The sequence below is a fragment of the Artibeus jamaicensis genome, unplaced genomic scaffold (genome assembly GCF_021234435.1).
Source record: "Artibeus jamaicensis isolate MK-2021 breed Jamaican fruit bat unplaced genomic scaffold, CSHL_Jam_final contig_311, whole genome shotgun sequence".
Lineage (NCBI taxonomy): Eukaryota > Metazoa > Chordata > Mammalia > Chiroptera > Phyllostomidae > Artibeus > Artibeus jamaicensis.
This window is the reverse complement of record NW_026521717.1, coordinates 2347561-2362913: the sequence shown is the minus strand read 5'-3', so window position 1 is coordinate 2362913 and position 15353 is coordinate 2347561. Positions and strand designations below refer to the sequence as shown.

At 38.0% G+C, this 15353-nt stretch overlaps 1 protein-coding gene across 4 annotated transcripts in view; it reads left to right on the top strand.

Annotated features, from left to right (window-relative positions):
• Positions 1 to 14272, top strand: part of CAV1 (caveolin 1) — a 37045-nt gene extending 22773 nt beyond the window's left edge. For all 4 annotated transcript variants that reach the window (XM_037150090.2, XM_037150092.2, XM_037150093.2 and 1 more), the window contains exon 3: positions 12078 to 14272. In XM_037150090.2, coding sequence (XP_037005985.2) covers positions 12078 to 12419 — 342 coding nt within the window. In that variant the 3' untranslated portion in view covers positions 12420 to 14272. The remainder of the gene's footprint in view (positions 1 to 12077) is intronic.
• The last annotated feature ends 1081 nt before the right edge of the window (positions 14273 to 15353 follow it).

The following is a 15353-nucleotide window of genomic DNA, read 5'->3' as shown; positions in this document are numbered from 1 at the left end:
AAATTTATAGCCTCACAGTTCTGTACGCTAAAAGTCCAAAATCAATTTGTGAGCAGTGCCTTGCTCCCTGTATAACTTATAGGGGAATCCTTCCTTTTTTCCCTTAGTTGCTGGTGGTTTGCCGGCAATCTTTGGCATTCCTTGGCTTGCAGCTGCATAACTCCAATTACATGCCTTTCTCCCTTTGTGTCTTCATTGCTGTCTTCCTATAAGGACTCAAGCCACATTGGATGGTAGGCCCACCCTACTCCAGTATGACCTCATTCTAATTACATCTGCAAGAACCTGTCACATTCTGAGGTGCTGGGGATTAGTCCTGCAACATATCTTTTTGAGGAGGATACAATTCATTGCATAATAGGATGTAAAATAGGAATGTATATCTTTGTTATCAAAATACAAAAATTTTGCTTAAATATTCAAGGTATAATACAAACCCTAGGGTAATTCATTCTCCTTTGTAAAAACAAAAGATGGAGAAACCTAGGAGTTACCTTTGTACAAAAGGAAAGTAAAAATCGAGCACAAAAGGTAATTCATTCAAAGCAAATAAAATCCCGTCTAGTTGGTGTGGGAGCCACTCTCTGACATATACAGGCCTTCAGTCAGTGGGGGCATCTTCTCCCTGGGGGCATATTTGGTCGCTTTGTGCCTCATGTTTGTAATAAACTCCAGAAGGCTGACGCACTTGCTAGAGATGATCTAAACCTTGCTCACTTAAAAGCAGAATGAAAAATAAGCATCCTCAATGAAACAGTTCCAGGAATGCCAGGAAGTTCTCCTTTTCCAGAATACTCTCCTATCCTCTCAATGCTTGTTACTGTGATCTCTGACGTTTTCCCACTTCTGGTCGGGGCATCTGGGCCAACACTTATGATGTAGCCCTGACCACTGCCCCAGGCAATGCCATAAACATTTTGCTTAAATTATTTAATACACAGAACAATCCTATTCAGTAGGTACTATTATACCTGCATTTTTCAGATGAGAAGCTAAGGCAGAGAGGATGAGTAGCATATGTGAGACAAAACAGCAGAGTGGGGATTCAAACCCAGACCTCATGCCATCAGCCTGGTCTTCATATTGTTTCACAAAAGTAGTAAACACCACAGTGACTAACACACTATTATGCACATCCAGTCCTCTCATCGAGCAGAGAGTGAACCCCAAGGCAGCTTTGGTTTCTCAAAGTGTTCTCCTTAGACCACCAGAATGAAAATAGGGGGGTGGGGTACAGATTCCTGGACCCTACCATAGAACACTGTACAGAATCCCAGGAATCTTCGTTTTAACAAACATTCTCAGAAGGTGCTTGAGCACATTAATGATTCAGAACCACTGGCCCAAAAGGAAAGGAATAAAAGAAGATACAATGATAAGGTAAATCAGGAAAAGCCAAGGAGAGATGAGAAGGCAGTGGGGACCCTGGTCAGTAAAACAAACCACTGGCCAGAGAGAAGTTTGGTTGCTGGGGAGTGAGAATAATGCTAAGCATTTGCTAGCAGAAAAGGCCAGCAGCATCCTCTTCCTTGGATCATACACCCTTTCCTGGTAGAAATGGTTATTTGCCAAGATAGGGAAGGTATTTTCTATTAGTTTGGATGAGAAGTTTGGGTGCAGGCAAGGGGGAGCAGGCAGGTTCAGAAATTCCTATCTGACTGAATGAGCAGGGTTGCATAGACAGAATGAGGTATGGAGTTAAAAAGGGTGGCGGGATGGCAGGAGAACTAATTGAAGAACCAAGAGACCTGGTTTGGTCCTGGTTTGGTCTAGTCACTGATTACAACACCCCTGAAGCTGTCTCCTAGTCTGTAAAATGGAGGAAATACCACCTACCTTCCAGGTCCTCAGGTACAGGATGTGATATGAACTCATGGAGGCATATAGTGCCTATAATATAAATTGTGGTTACTCTGAGAACTCCGTGAAAGTCTCCTTCAGAATCTACCTACCCCACTGATGCCTGGAATCCATTAATGTCACACAAAGGACAATTGACAATGATGTTCTGCTTTGCTCTGCACATCTCCTTGCACCACAGCCAAAAAAAGAAAACATAGTTACCCAAATTCATTCTGAAGTACAAATTACTTGAGGCCTCCTTTTCTGAACTGGGGGCACAGAGAAACACACAAGGAAACATGAGACAAGTATAACCAAAGAATAATTTACTCTCCTCACCATACTGCCACCCCATTGGGGTGCTCTGCCAATGCCCTGCAGGGATGAGCCTGGCTGCTCCTCCTGTCCTCTACTTCACCCAAGCTTCCTCTCTGAGGCTCTACCTCATCATACTCCAGTGTGCCCCCTACTCTGGGGCCAGGTCTTCACAACTGTAATTATTCAGACCATTGGAGCAAAACCCAACCAAGCAAAAACATGCTTTAATGAATATTTTCTAAATATTTTTTTCTGAAAAGTGAAATTGTCTGATTTGAATTTCCCCCTCTTTTGTAGGCCTTCCATGTAGCCCAAGTCACCTCAGTGATAACCAACTCCTTACTTCGTTTTGATCAGAGTGGTATTATAGAGCTATGGTGAATAAGAAGATCATTTTGTATAAAATGGGATACCAAAATTTAATTAATTAAAGTACACTCATGATACCAGACAAAGAATTTATAGGAGACAATATGTTGATTAGTGTAATGTTATGTATGCCTACACCTTTTCAGAAGACACTTATAGCTCCTTTAAAATATTATACATATTAAGGAAATATTTATTTGCTAATTAATAAGTGCATAGTACTACTTTTTGTGGAGGATACCAAGATGGGAGCAAAAAGCACAAAACTGCCCTAAGTTCTGGTTCAGTCCAGTTGTTTATTAGTTAAGTGACTATTTCCTTAGTGGGGAAAAAAAAGACTATTTCCTACTCTTATTATGAAGATAAACTAGAACCTCACAAGTTGGTGAGCAGAAGCAGATGAATGGGCACTATAAATGTAAAATATCATTATTGTAAGGCCTCTGTAATGTCTGAGAAGCAACAAGAAGGAGGTCTGTCCAAATGGAAAGACTCAAAGGCTCCAGCTGGCGGCCCAGGCCGGGGACTGCAGATCCTGCTGCACCCTGCATCCTGCACCCAAGCCTCTCATCTTACTCACAGAGCTAAGTAAATATCCACATTTTACCCTCTCCAGCTTGAAACCCTGATTAGTAATGCAGCCTTCTCCCTCTGTCCTGAAAAGACAATCCTGTGCTCTTGTGCAAGGTAAATTGCCTAGCATACGCCACCCCAAGGCAGCCTAAGCACATGTCAGTGTTCCCTCCCAGGTTTACATGTTTTCTAAGGCTGCATGTGGATCCTCTGGGAATCCAAGTAATTGCAGGCATTAACAACATAATCCAGGCTGCCTGTTTTTAGTCAGGGCTGTAAGAACACTGCAGCCTTTTCCCTAACAAACATATGGGCATTTGCCCTTGCCCCTGACAAAACACATAGGCATTAGAGTAAAGTTCCTGTGTTCTGGTAACATTTAATTGTGCTAGTTCTCAACCTTCTCTACACCCACACACTCATGCACATGTATTCCATTGACTTCAAAGGCTGCTCAACATGTTGGAAATGTGTGTGAGAACAGTGAAGGGAGTTTGAAATGTCCAATCCCTCTTTCTGAATGTCTGGGTTTGGTACACAAATCAGGATTATAGAAATGCTTATTGATTTTTTAAACATGAATTTGTTTATATATGTTTAGAATCATGAAAACAAACCAGGATTTCCATGCCAGTTTGTATGCTTTTCATAAGTAACCATCATTCATCCTTCTCCAATAATACATATTTATAGGCTTAAATTGGGAAAAGCTTTTCAAAAAGAATTTCCATTCTTTATTCACCAACTCCCAGATGTCATCCAGCATATGAGGAGCTCCCAGAGAGGAGCAGGAAGCCAACCAGGGCTTCCAGGGAGCCAGGGGGAGCAGCAGCATAGACCAAAGGAGTGATGGTTAAATTGAAAGGCGCATGGCACACTTTTGTATTAAAAAAAGGAGAAATTTTGTTAAACATAAGATTCCCCAGGCACTACCCCATCTGAGTCAGAAATGAGGCATAAACATCTGCATTTTAATAAGCACCCACATTCACCCCATAGTTAATCCTTTGCCACACTGCCCCTGCTGAGAACCCCTGAGAAATGAGGACCCCTGTGATAGTGCATTACAATCAGGAGCAAAGCAATTTTCAACCAGTGTGCTGCAAGAGGCACACTGGGGTGCTGCAAGAATTTTTAAAACATGCAACCCTTGACTATTTAGTCAAGGAATTGACCTCTTTTTCCTTAGATTGTCAGATAAAAAAATGACAACAGGCAACACAATTATAGCCATTTGGTGTAAATGAATCAAAATTATACCTATTTTTTGTCAGATCATCAAAAATATAATTTTTGATGTGCCATGGAATTTTAGTAATTAGTTTATATGTGCCATGAGATTTTTTTAATGTTGAAAATCACTGGTCTAGTACTGTTGAAAGTTAGTTCAATGACTAACCTGAACATCATAACTTTAAGGTTATGCTGAAAGTTAACCTGAAACTTGGGTGTCATTGAACTCAAGTGTCAAAATGAGCGAATGTATACTTTCTTTTTTTATTATTTACTTTAAATTTATTTTAGTTTTTTATATTTTCATTAGATTTTATTGATTATGCTATTATAGTTTTCCCAATTTTTTCCCCTTTATCCACCCTCTGCCCTGTACCCCTCAACCATCTAGCATTCCCCCTCCCTTAGTTCATGTCCATGGGTTGTACTTAATAAGTTCTTTGACTTCTCTATGTCCTATATCATTCTTAACCTCTCCTCATCTCTTTTATGCCTACCAATTATGCTTCTTATTCCTGTACCTTTCCCCCCTCTTCTTCCCCTCTCCTTCCCCACTGAAAACCCTCCATGTGATCTCCATTTCTCTAATTCTGTTCCTGTTTTAGTTGTTTGCTTAGTTTTTGTTTTTGTTTTTTTTAGGTTCAGTTGTTGATAGTTATGAATTTGTTGTCATTTTCCTGTTCATAATTTTTGATCTTCTTCAATTTCTTAGATAAATCCCTTTAGCTTTTTATATAATAAGGGCTGGTGATGATGAACTCCTTTAACTTGACCTTATCAGGGAAGCACTTCATCTGCCCTTCCATTTTAAATGAAAGCTTTGCTGGATAGAGTAATATTGGATGTATGTCCTTGCCTTTCAAAACTTGGAATACTTCTTTTCAGCCCCTACTTGCCTGTAAGGTTTCTTTTGAGACATCAGCTGATAGTCTTCTCGGAATTCCTTTGTAGGTAACTGTCTCCTTTCCTCTTGCTCCTTTTAAGATTCTCTCCTTATCTTTAATCTTGAGTAACTTAATGATGATGTGCCTTGGTGTTTTCCTCTTTGGCTCCAACTTGTTTGGGACTCTCTGAGCTTCCTGGACTTCCTGGAAGTCTATTTCTTTCTCCAGATTGGGGGAGTTTTCCTTCATTATTTGTTCAAATAAGTTTTCCATCTTTTGCTCTTGTTGTTCTTCTCCTTCTGGCACCCCTATAACTCAATATTGGAACATTTAAAGTTGTCCCAGAGGCTCCTAAGTCTCTCTTCATTTTCCTGAATTCTTATTTCTTCAGTTGTATGTTTATTTCTTTCTTTTGTTCCAAATTGTTGATTTGAGTCTGGTTTTCTTTCTTTCACTGTTGGTTCCCTGTATGTTTTGCTTTATTTCACTTTGGGTATGCTTCATTTGTTCTTTCATTTTGCGACCAAGTTCAGTCAGTTCTGTGAACATCTTGATTACCAGGATTTTGAATTGTCCATCGGATAGATTGGCTATCTCTTCCTTGCTCAGCTCTTTCATGGGAGTTTTATTCTGTTCTTTCATTTGGGCCACATTTCTTTGTCTCAGTGCACTGGTCTGGTTGGTCCAGTTGATTGTTTCTTTAATTCCTTGGTTGCCAGAGTTCCATGAAGTTTGATTTTCTGGCACTTCTGGTTGTTTATTGTTTTTAGATTGGTTGTTATCCTCATTTTGGTTGTGCAAGGAAGCAAAGGGTTTCTACCTATGCCTCCATCTTGACTGGAACTCAGATATACACTTTCTGTGCCAACCAACAGAAAGTAGTTACTGCACCACTTAGGAATGCTTTCTGCTATAGGTAACTAAAAATCTAAATAGCTCTGGCTTAAAAATAAGTGTGTATATGTCATGCCAGGAAAAGTCTAGAGATGAATAGCTATTGGCATTGTTTTTACAGCTTGATAATGGCAAAAGTAGCACCTTTTATTTTTTTGACCTTTTAATAATTCACGTTACCTCGTGGTCACAAGATGACTTCCTTACATTAAGGCTACATGTCATATTCTATGAAGAATGAAAGAGGCAAAGAGCCCTGATATATGCTTCTGTCTCTTTGCAGAAAGAAGATAAAGCTTTCTTTGAGGCCCTGCCCAACAGATTTCCACTTAGATCTCATTGGCCAGAACTGGGTCACATGCCTACCATAAACCAATCACTCTCCAAGGAGACTAACAGTACCGTGGCAATATAAATCCACTATGACTTATCTCTGAGATCAGAGAATTGTTGCTGTTACCTAATAACGAAGATTCTGTTGGCAGAGAAATAGAACTGTAGATGTCAGACAGCCAATACACAAGTCTTCTGTAAATTTCTTGTGTGTTATTATTTCTATTTCCTATATATCCAACACAATCACAGTTTCTACTAAGAGTTTAAAAGATAATTTTCTGTAGAAACATAATATGCAAACATCATTGCTTATGAAATCCTAGATGTACTTAAAGTTTCCTTCTTGAAAATTCCTTATTCAGAAATAAAATATTCAGATTTTTAGATAAAAAAGACCCCATGTATTTTTTAACCTTGTGTACATATAAAATGTTTTTTAAATATTGCCATCAATATATTTAACAAGATGAAATCTGAGGCTTACTCTATTAGCCCAGTCTTGTCAAAACACAAGACAGATAGGTTTTCCTGATGTCTGCTGCAAGATTGTTAACTTATGTTTCCAAAATCGTAGCATCATAGGTCATTGTTGCACAAAGGTATTTAATGCCATTTATAAAAATCTAGTAATATAAACTGTTAACTTCTTGTAAAGCATCTATTAAGACACAGACATACTACTAAAGCACATTTATGCCTTTGATCTTGAGATGAGATTTACATGATTTTTGCCAGAAGTACAACTTGTACCACAGACTACGGAACAGAAAATCAGTTCTTGGAGCAGTAGCTTAACTTCATCTGAGGGATCCTATTCTAAGAAACTAAATGACACATGTACTTCTTATGATTTTGTTTCTTTGCTTTTGTTTTTAAAGCAAATCTCGATTTTCTGTTCTTCTCCAAATATACATGACCAGGTAAAGTTCTGCTCTGGGTCAGACCTACCCTGGAACTTCAGAGTCATAGTCTTGATGAGGAATAAATCAAACCAGTGATGCATGGAAACCATGAGCACATTGGGGATTGTCAGAGAGAGACACTACCATTCACTCAACAATAGACCTGCAGGACCTGTTGAGAGCAAGATGGTGTTCACAGATGCAAGCAAACCTAAATGCCTTTTGCATTGGCTATGGAATGTAGCTGGCAGACTCACTGAAGATATGTGGTGGTAGCTGAAGTAGTAGTGGAAGAGTCCAGGACAGTTTCTAAGCCTGAATTCCAACACTGAGTCTGCCCTTAAATGGGAAGGTAACCTTGATGCAGCCATATGACAACTTTGGCCATCAATTTTTCTATCTCAAAATGAGACTCCATTTCAGCTTTAAATATCTATGAATCTGCTGAAGCAACTGTACTTTGATTGATGTGGAATCTTGAACTTCCTTAAATGAAATGACTGATTACTAGCAGAACTTTTTGGGTTCAGTGCCTTATCAATATATGTAAATAGGTACAATGATATTTTAGTTTAAATTTTCCTCTAGTTTTCTTCACCCTGGATAGATGTACAGAAATGTCTGTGCTCATGTGAAAAGGACATTCTCCCGATCTCACACAAAGATACCTTACAAGTCAATGTCTCTTAGAAGGCAATTAGAGCCTTACAGGAAACCTAGAGATATGAATGGGTTAGGCAGAGAAGGGACATCAGGAGAGAGATGTAAGCTCCTAGGGAAATTGTGTGAAGCACAAGGCTGGACCTATGCCTGGGAATCAGGAAGTTCTAATTTCAGCTTTTCCACTGATTCACTTGGGACCTTGAGAATGTCTGGCTCATTTTAATTGTTTTGTGCCTCAGTTTCCTCATCTGCCAATTAGAGTGAGAGTCCTTGGCTGGGTGCCCAGGATTGCAAGAACATACTGTGCAGGGCCTTGAAAATACAACCAGTCCCCCAAATCAAAAACATCCTAGTTACTAGAGGTCCTAACTTAAAATGTAAATGTTAAAAAGATTAATTCCTTTAATGATCAAAATGTAAGTGCATTAGGAAGTATATCAATCTGGGTGAAAATTAAGCAAATAAGACTATTATAAGGACATGCCATCAGAGGAATACATAAGCAAAAAGAGATCAGACCTGAAAAGGGATAAATTCCAGGTTTGCTACTTGGCATTTTTGTGACCTTGAATAATTTCTTACCTCCCACTGTATTCTCATCTGTAAAATGGGAATAATGCCAGAAGGTTGTGGTAAAGATAATTATAAATGGAAGTTAGTTCTTTCGAGCCACTGATGGGGTTTGAATTCACAGCCACTGTGTACTTTACATTGATGGTTTCTCTTGTTTCAATTGTCACCCAGACAATTTTAGTCACCCAGAGCAAGGAATGTTTAACACTATCATCTACTGAGCATTTATGATATAGTAGAGCTCTATCCCCATGCTAAGGGCTTTATTTAAATTATCTCATGTACTCCTCTCAGAAACCTATTATTATTCTTGACCCAAAAATGGAGGTAGAGGAAAACCAAGCTTTATTTCTGGCTTCATTGTCTTTCCTTAACCTGCTTTGCTTTCTTTTTCTCATCTACATCTAATTGGCTGTTAGTATTCTCTCAAGGCACCTTAATTTTTCAACACTAAAGCAGCAACTGACTGAATATGTTTATATAACATGTTATTTTTGTCATGTTGCTATCCAACCCTGGAGACCTGCTCTAAATTCCCTTGGATATTTGAGGATAAATCATACTCACTGGCAGTCTCTGGAAAGAACTGAAAAAAGCCATCCTGAAATTTTCTAAGCAACTTGAAGCTTAGAATTTCCATTATGGTCATTGCCAAAAAGCATTTATATTTATGCATATAAAAATAAAGTTATTATCAAGAAATCTTATACACAGGCATATGTTCAGAAATCTTCACTAATAATTGTATATTTGATGTATATGACCTTGTTGTAATGCTGTCCTCAGACACTGACACCGCACTGTGGGAATTCCTACAGTTACCAGAAGGGTTAAATTCAGCAAGTTCTTTGTCATTATTGTGCTGTTAATAATTGTGAAGTACTAATATTTGCTCATAGAAGCTTTTAAAATATTTTTAAAGTAATGTGATATTGAAGAAAGAATCGATATCATTGAGGCCAAATTCAAAACTCAAATCCACATCTTATTTAGCTGGACAATTGAACATCTTGAACCTCACATTTTTCTATAAAGTGGAACTATTACCAAGTTTCTGTGAATTAAATGAGAATAGTGTCTGATCATAACATCCAATTGACAAACGTTAGTAACTCTCTTTTCCTGTGGAAAAGAATCTCAAGGCAGATGTTCAGACTCTTCAAGTCTGTTCTGCAAAGAGATAGGAATTCTCTGCTGCAGTAAAGTCCTTCCCAAACTCCACTGGTAACAGACTCTTTATTTTCAAATAAAAAATAATGTACTTTTGTACATTGTATACTCAAAACACATATACCCATTTCAGGGCATTTATGGACCACCATTGCCCATCCTCTGACCCGAAGTGTGAATGTCTGCTTTAATGTATTAATTTTGACATCACCAAATCCCCTTACAAAACAAGGTCATCTTTAAAAAATAAAATTATCTGGGTATCTTGTAGTTGAATGAAGGAAAACTCCAGGCCTTTATTTTTTATAGTTTTGGGAAAATGCAGTGTTAGAACAAAACCCCAAAGTAGATAACTAAGTAAATTGTACAGAAACTTCATTAAAGGATTGATCTGACTTGCTACATATTTTGTACAATGTTTAAAAACAAAAGTTAACATTTACTTCTGAGTCTAGATCTAAATGAGCAGAGAAAAATTAGAATGACAATAAATCTGTAAGTCCATTTACATAATTGGGGACATACCATTTTTACATATTACATTATTAGGACATTAGACACTAGGTTGAGAAACAGGATGTTATACTTTAAATTTAAAGTTCTTTAAATATTGATAAGCATCATGCACTTTTTCCAAAAGATGTTTAATTGCATTGACTCCAGGGTGGCTTCTTGGCACTGAGAAGCTCCATGGAATCACCAAGTTTTTATTCCCCAATCCCAAACTTGGCTGTAATGTTGCTGCTAGCAGTCACCAACTCGTTTGGGGGTCTACTTTGATCTGTTCATATATCTGCCCACACCAAGCACTCGAGTTGGCTCTGTCCCACTTTTTTGGGAGTAATTTTTTTAATCCCATGCTTCAGTTTTTGTCTATATAAATCCTTCCAGAGGGATAAAGTCTTCTGAGAATTAATTGTTTAGGTGAACGTGTACTATGAGAAAGAATGCTACTGAGGAAAGGATCAAGTTTGCATTCTGGCCCTACCTTCATAAAATGACACTCTATGCTCTCAGATTGGTTGTAGCCCCAGATGGCATGGAAACTATGGATGAAGTAGCACTTGGTAACTGCTAAGTGCTATGTGACTGCAAACTCATATGATTACTACCTAGTGGTCACCCAAAAGGACTACTGGAGGATTCATTTAGGAAGGACCACTGATATTTGCATCTATCCTTGTTAAAAACTTTACTGTTTGTTTAATTAAAAAATGAAGTTCCCTCTTAACATTTTTAACTGCTTTTCTTTCTAACGTTCCTCTTGCTATTAATGTTGCCCCTGTTCTCCCTAGAAAGCAAATTAAAAACTCAAAACTCATTTTAGGCTTTCTCTCTGCCAACCTTGAAGTAACCAAGCTGTATGGATTCTCTCTTTAACATCCCTAAAAATCATTCTTCTCTTTTCTTTTTCTTTTCTACGTCACCACTATTTCAGTTGTGACCCTACCATTTCAAATTTGGGACATAGCAACAATCTCTCTGCCTTGAGTCCCTTTTCCCTTTTCCCCAACCTTCACACAGCTGTCAAATTCATCTTGATAAATGACTGCACTCACTGTGGCTGCAGGCTGCATTCTCCTGCTTCAACATCTTTAATAGACTCCCCCCCACACCCTCGCGCGCGCACACACACACACTGTAAGTAAAAAATATTGAGTCTAGCTTCAACCTGCCATTTCAGCCATGGCCACACAGGTCTATCTTCCCGTGGCACTTACTGTGTTATCCTTCTTTATTCCTGGAACCTTGCTCATACCATTTCTAAGGCCCGTTCTGTCCTTTCCAAATCATACCCCATTTCCCAAGCCTTGCTCAATACACACCACCCCACAGTTCACAATGATCTAATTTACTGAAGAAATTCTAACAGCGGAATATTCAAAGAGTCAGTAATCAATTAACTAACTACACTTTAACATTGTGTGTGTAGTGCAATTTCAGAGTGCAATTAACTTAGATCATGTCATTTACTGAGCACCTACCATACCTATCCATGTTGCCAGGTTTTACTTGAAGGCAGGAATCACATCCATTTGGTTTCCCCTAGAGTGTGGTTCTCAACCTTTCACATGATTCAGAAACAACTGGAAAACATGTTAATAGTTCTCATGGTTTCCACCCCCAGAGATGCAGTAAGATCTGGGTGGGGCCCAAATATCTGTTTTCCTAAGAAGTTCAAAGTGATGGTGATGCTACTGGGTGCCTTCAAGAATTTAATATTATGCATAAAACTTTCTTAAATATTTATGGATACTCAGTAGCGATTTTTCTCCTTTCTACTATTTCAAGCTCATATTCTGTTATTTCTTCCTTTTAGATTGATTTTGAAGATGTGATTGCAGAACCAGAAGGGGCACACAGTTTCGACGGCATCTGGAAGGCCAGCTTCACCACCTTCACTGTGACAAAATACTGGTTTTACCGCTTGCTGTCTGCCCTCTTTGGCATACCAATGGCACTTATTTGGGGCATTTACTTTGCCATTGTTTCTTTCCTGCACATCTGGGTAGTTGTACCATACATTAAGAGTTTCCTGATTGAGATTCAGTGCATCAGCCGTGTCTATTCCATCTGTGTCCACACCTTCTGTGACCCACTCTTTGAGGCTTTTGGCAAAATATTCAGCAATATCCGTATCAACATGCAGAAAGAAATATAAATAACTTTTTAAGGATAGAAGTATACCTGATTCTTTTTCTCCTTTTAGTTTTCTCAGTGACAATTTCAAATTTTAAGTTGCTAGTATAGAGAAAATATATGAATGAATTTTTCTGGTTGATAACAAAGAAATCATTCTTTCAGTTTTCATAACTATTATTTGTCTCTTCTAAGCTATTTCATCTACTGTTTTTGGTGATCCGAATTTTTAAATTTTGTCTTTATATTTTTATTTCCATGTGGGTCATTGTTTTATTGGCTGAGATAGGAACCTGTTTCTGAAAGATAATTTGAGAGAAACATGAAGAACCAATGACCTCAACCGCCTATTCTAAAATGATTATTTTATGGTAAAGGAAGAATGCCAGGCTATGGCCATTGAGTGTACACATATGTGGCTGGTTCTAAACCAATTCTTCCCTCACCATCTAAAGTGTTAGTGAGTGGGTTGTTGTCATTGATTTTAATGATCCAGTGGGATCTAGTGATCTTCATCAAATTTGAAAACACACTCTGCGTTCACACCATCTAATGCCTTACTCTTCTTTAAATTTGAACCTATGATATTTTCTGTGTTTGAATATTTTTGTTACATAAAAAATGACACTTAAGTGCCTTCCTGTTCTTCAGATTTTCCTTCTCAAATAGGGTCAAACTAGTCAACTTTCATTAGGTAAGCAACTTTTGTGGAACCCAAAATTAAAAAATTTATTACGTTGTTCTCCACATTTATATCTGACTCTGAGAAGTCAGATAAAGTTCATGTCTGCTCTTGATCATGCACCATCTTTATCCATATTGAGTATGGTCCACATCAGCTCCATAAAATGAATTAAGGTGGACAAATGAGGCTAAGTCCTCTCTGGGCTGGCAGGAGTAAAAACCAACTTTCTCTGCCTCTCATCAGCTGAAGGAGGTCAGCATGTCTATTCAGCTTTGTTCGTTTTTTAGAATAATCATGCTTTTCTGACTCCAAACTAATCCATCACTAGGGTGTTTCAGTGGCTGAACATTGTTTTCTCTTTTCAGCTGATCAGTGGGCCTCCTGAAAAGGGCTCATAAAATGGAGGCCATTGTGTGAAACTGTCAGAGTTGTTGCAAGTGTGACCCCTTCAAAGTAAAGCACTTGTGATCATCTATTATGCTGTGACTCATGGCCCCTATTCCTGCCAGGAGCTTTGGATGTAATCCAAGCATCACTTTGCTCAGAGAGAAGATGGGGGTGGAGACAGTAATTAAAGACTGAAGTAGTTTTGCTGGAATAAAGTCAAATTCTTCTAAACTCAAACTGAGGAATGTTACCTGTAACCTGAGTCATACAGAAAGCTGCCTGGTGCCTCCGAAGGCTTTTTATTCCTCCTGCTCATATTAAGATTCTGCCCTTGGGGAATTTACTTTTAACCTTCAGTTATGCTTTTAATTTTCATTTCATACACCTGTTGGAACTCTTTTTTACTTTTTCTTTTTGCCTCTTACAGTTTGCTGACACTTTATTTACCTAGCTATTACCTACTTTGAACTTTTGTATTTAAAACAGACACTGGCAAGGACATAGTTTTACTTTTAATCTGTGTATGTACTACACGTACTATACTGCATACTTGTTAAGTGTAAAGTTATTTTTATCTTTATTTGGGGGAAAATCACTTGGGAAATTGCTTTATGATTCAATCTATAAACTGCATATCCCAAGATATGTCTGTTCTACACATAATCTCAGTCCCTTGTGCAAATTACATGCTGGTCCAAAGGTTGCTGAAATTTTATATGCCTACTGATATATTTTACACTTTTTTATCCTGCATGTCCTGTAAAGCTTATAAATCTACACAATAAAAATGTTTAACAGTTTTATAGTAAGCTTTATTATTTTCCCCCAAAACAGATGTATATGTGTCAGTGCCTGTGTGTGTAGTGTCATGCACATAGTGAGTGTGCACATCTGCAGGGTGATTGTGGGTGATAGTAGTCTTCCACTTTTCAAATATTACCATTGTAACACTATAATCATTCCCATGTAAGTGGGATCTTTCTTCAAAGGCTATTGCCATTCATGAGTTACTTTAGGTAAGTTATAATTCATAAGTAAGATTTAACAGTTTGCACAATGCTTTATTATATGTCATCTAATGTGAGCCCCTAACAACTTTGTGTGATGGATATTCATGGTACCCTTCAGTAAATGACACATAAGACATTTTGCCATGTCTTAACTGGAATTTTTTAAACAGCTCATTTCAGAAACAATTATTTTTTGGGGCCTTGGGTAAGTTTAAAATTAGACTTTTTATATTAGTCAATGTACTCCAGCAAAATAGAACCAATAAAAATATATGTGTGAAATTTGTATGAATATAGAAAGAATAATATAGATTTATTTTTCTCCAGTCGTTATTGTTGTTCAAGTACAGTTGTCTCCATTTTCCCACTACTATGCCCCCCACCCCAGCAATCCATACCTTCTACTCTCAATCCTACCCCCCTTTGGCTTTGTCCATGGGTCCTTGATACATGTTCCTGAAAAGCCCTCCCCTTTTTCCCCCTATTATCCCCTCCCACCTCCCCTCTGGTTACTGTCAGTTTGTTCTTAATTTCAATGTCTCTGGTTATATTTTGCTTGCTTGTTTGTTTTGTTGATTAGGCTCCACTTATAGGCAAGATCGTATGGTATATTTATCTTTCACTGCCTAGCTTATTTCACTTAGCCTAATGCTCTCCAGTTCTATTCATGCTGTTGCAAAGGTAGGAGCTCCTTCTTTCTTTCTTCTGTGTAGTGTTCCATCATGTAAATGTACCATAGCTTTTTTATCCATTCATCTACTAATGGGCACTTAAGTTGCTTCCAGCACATGGGTATTGTAAATTTTTGTGCTGCTATGAACATTGAACAAGAGATATAAAGGAAAGAATAAACAAATGGGATCTCATCAAAAGA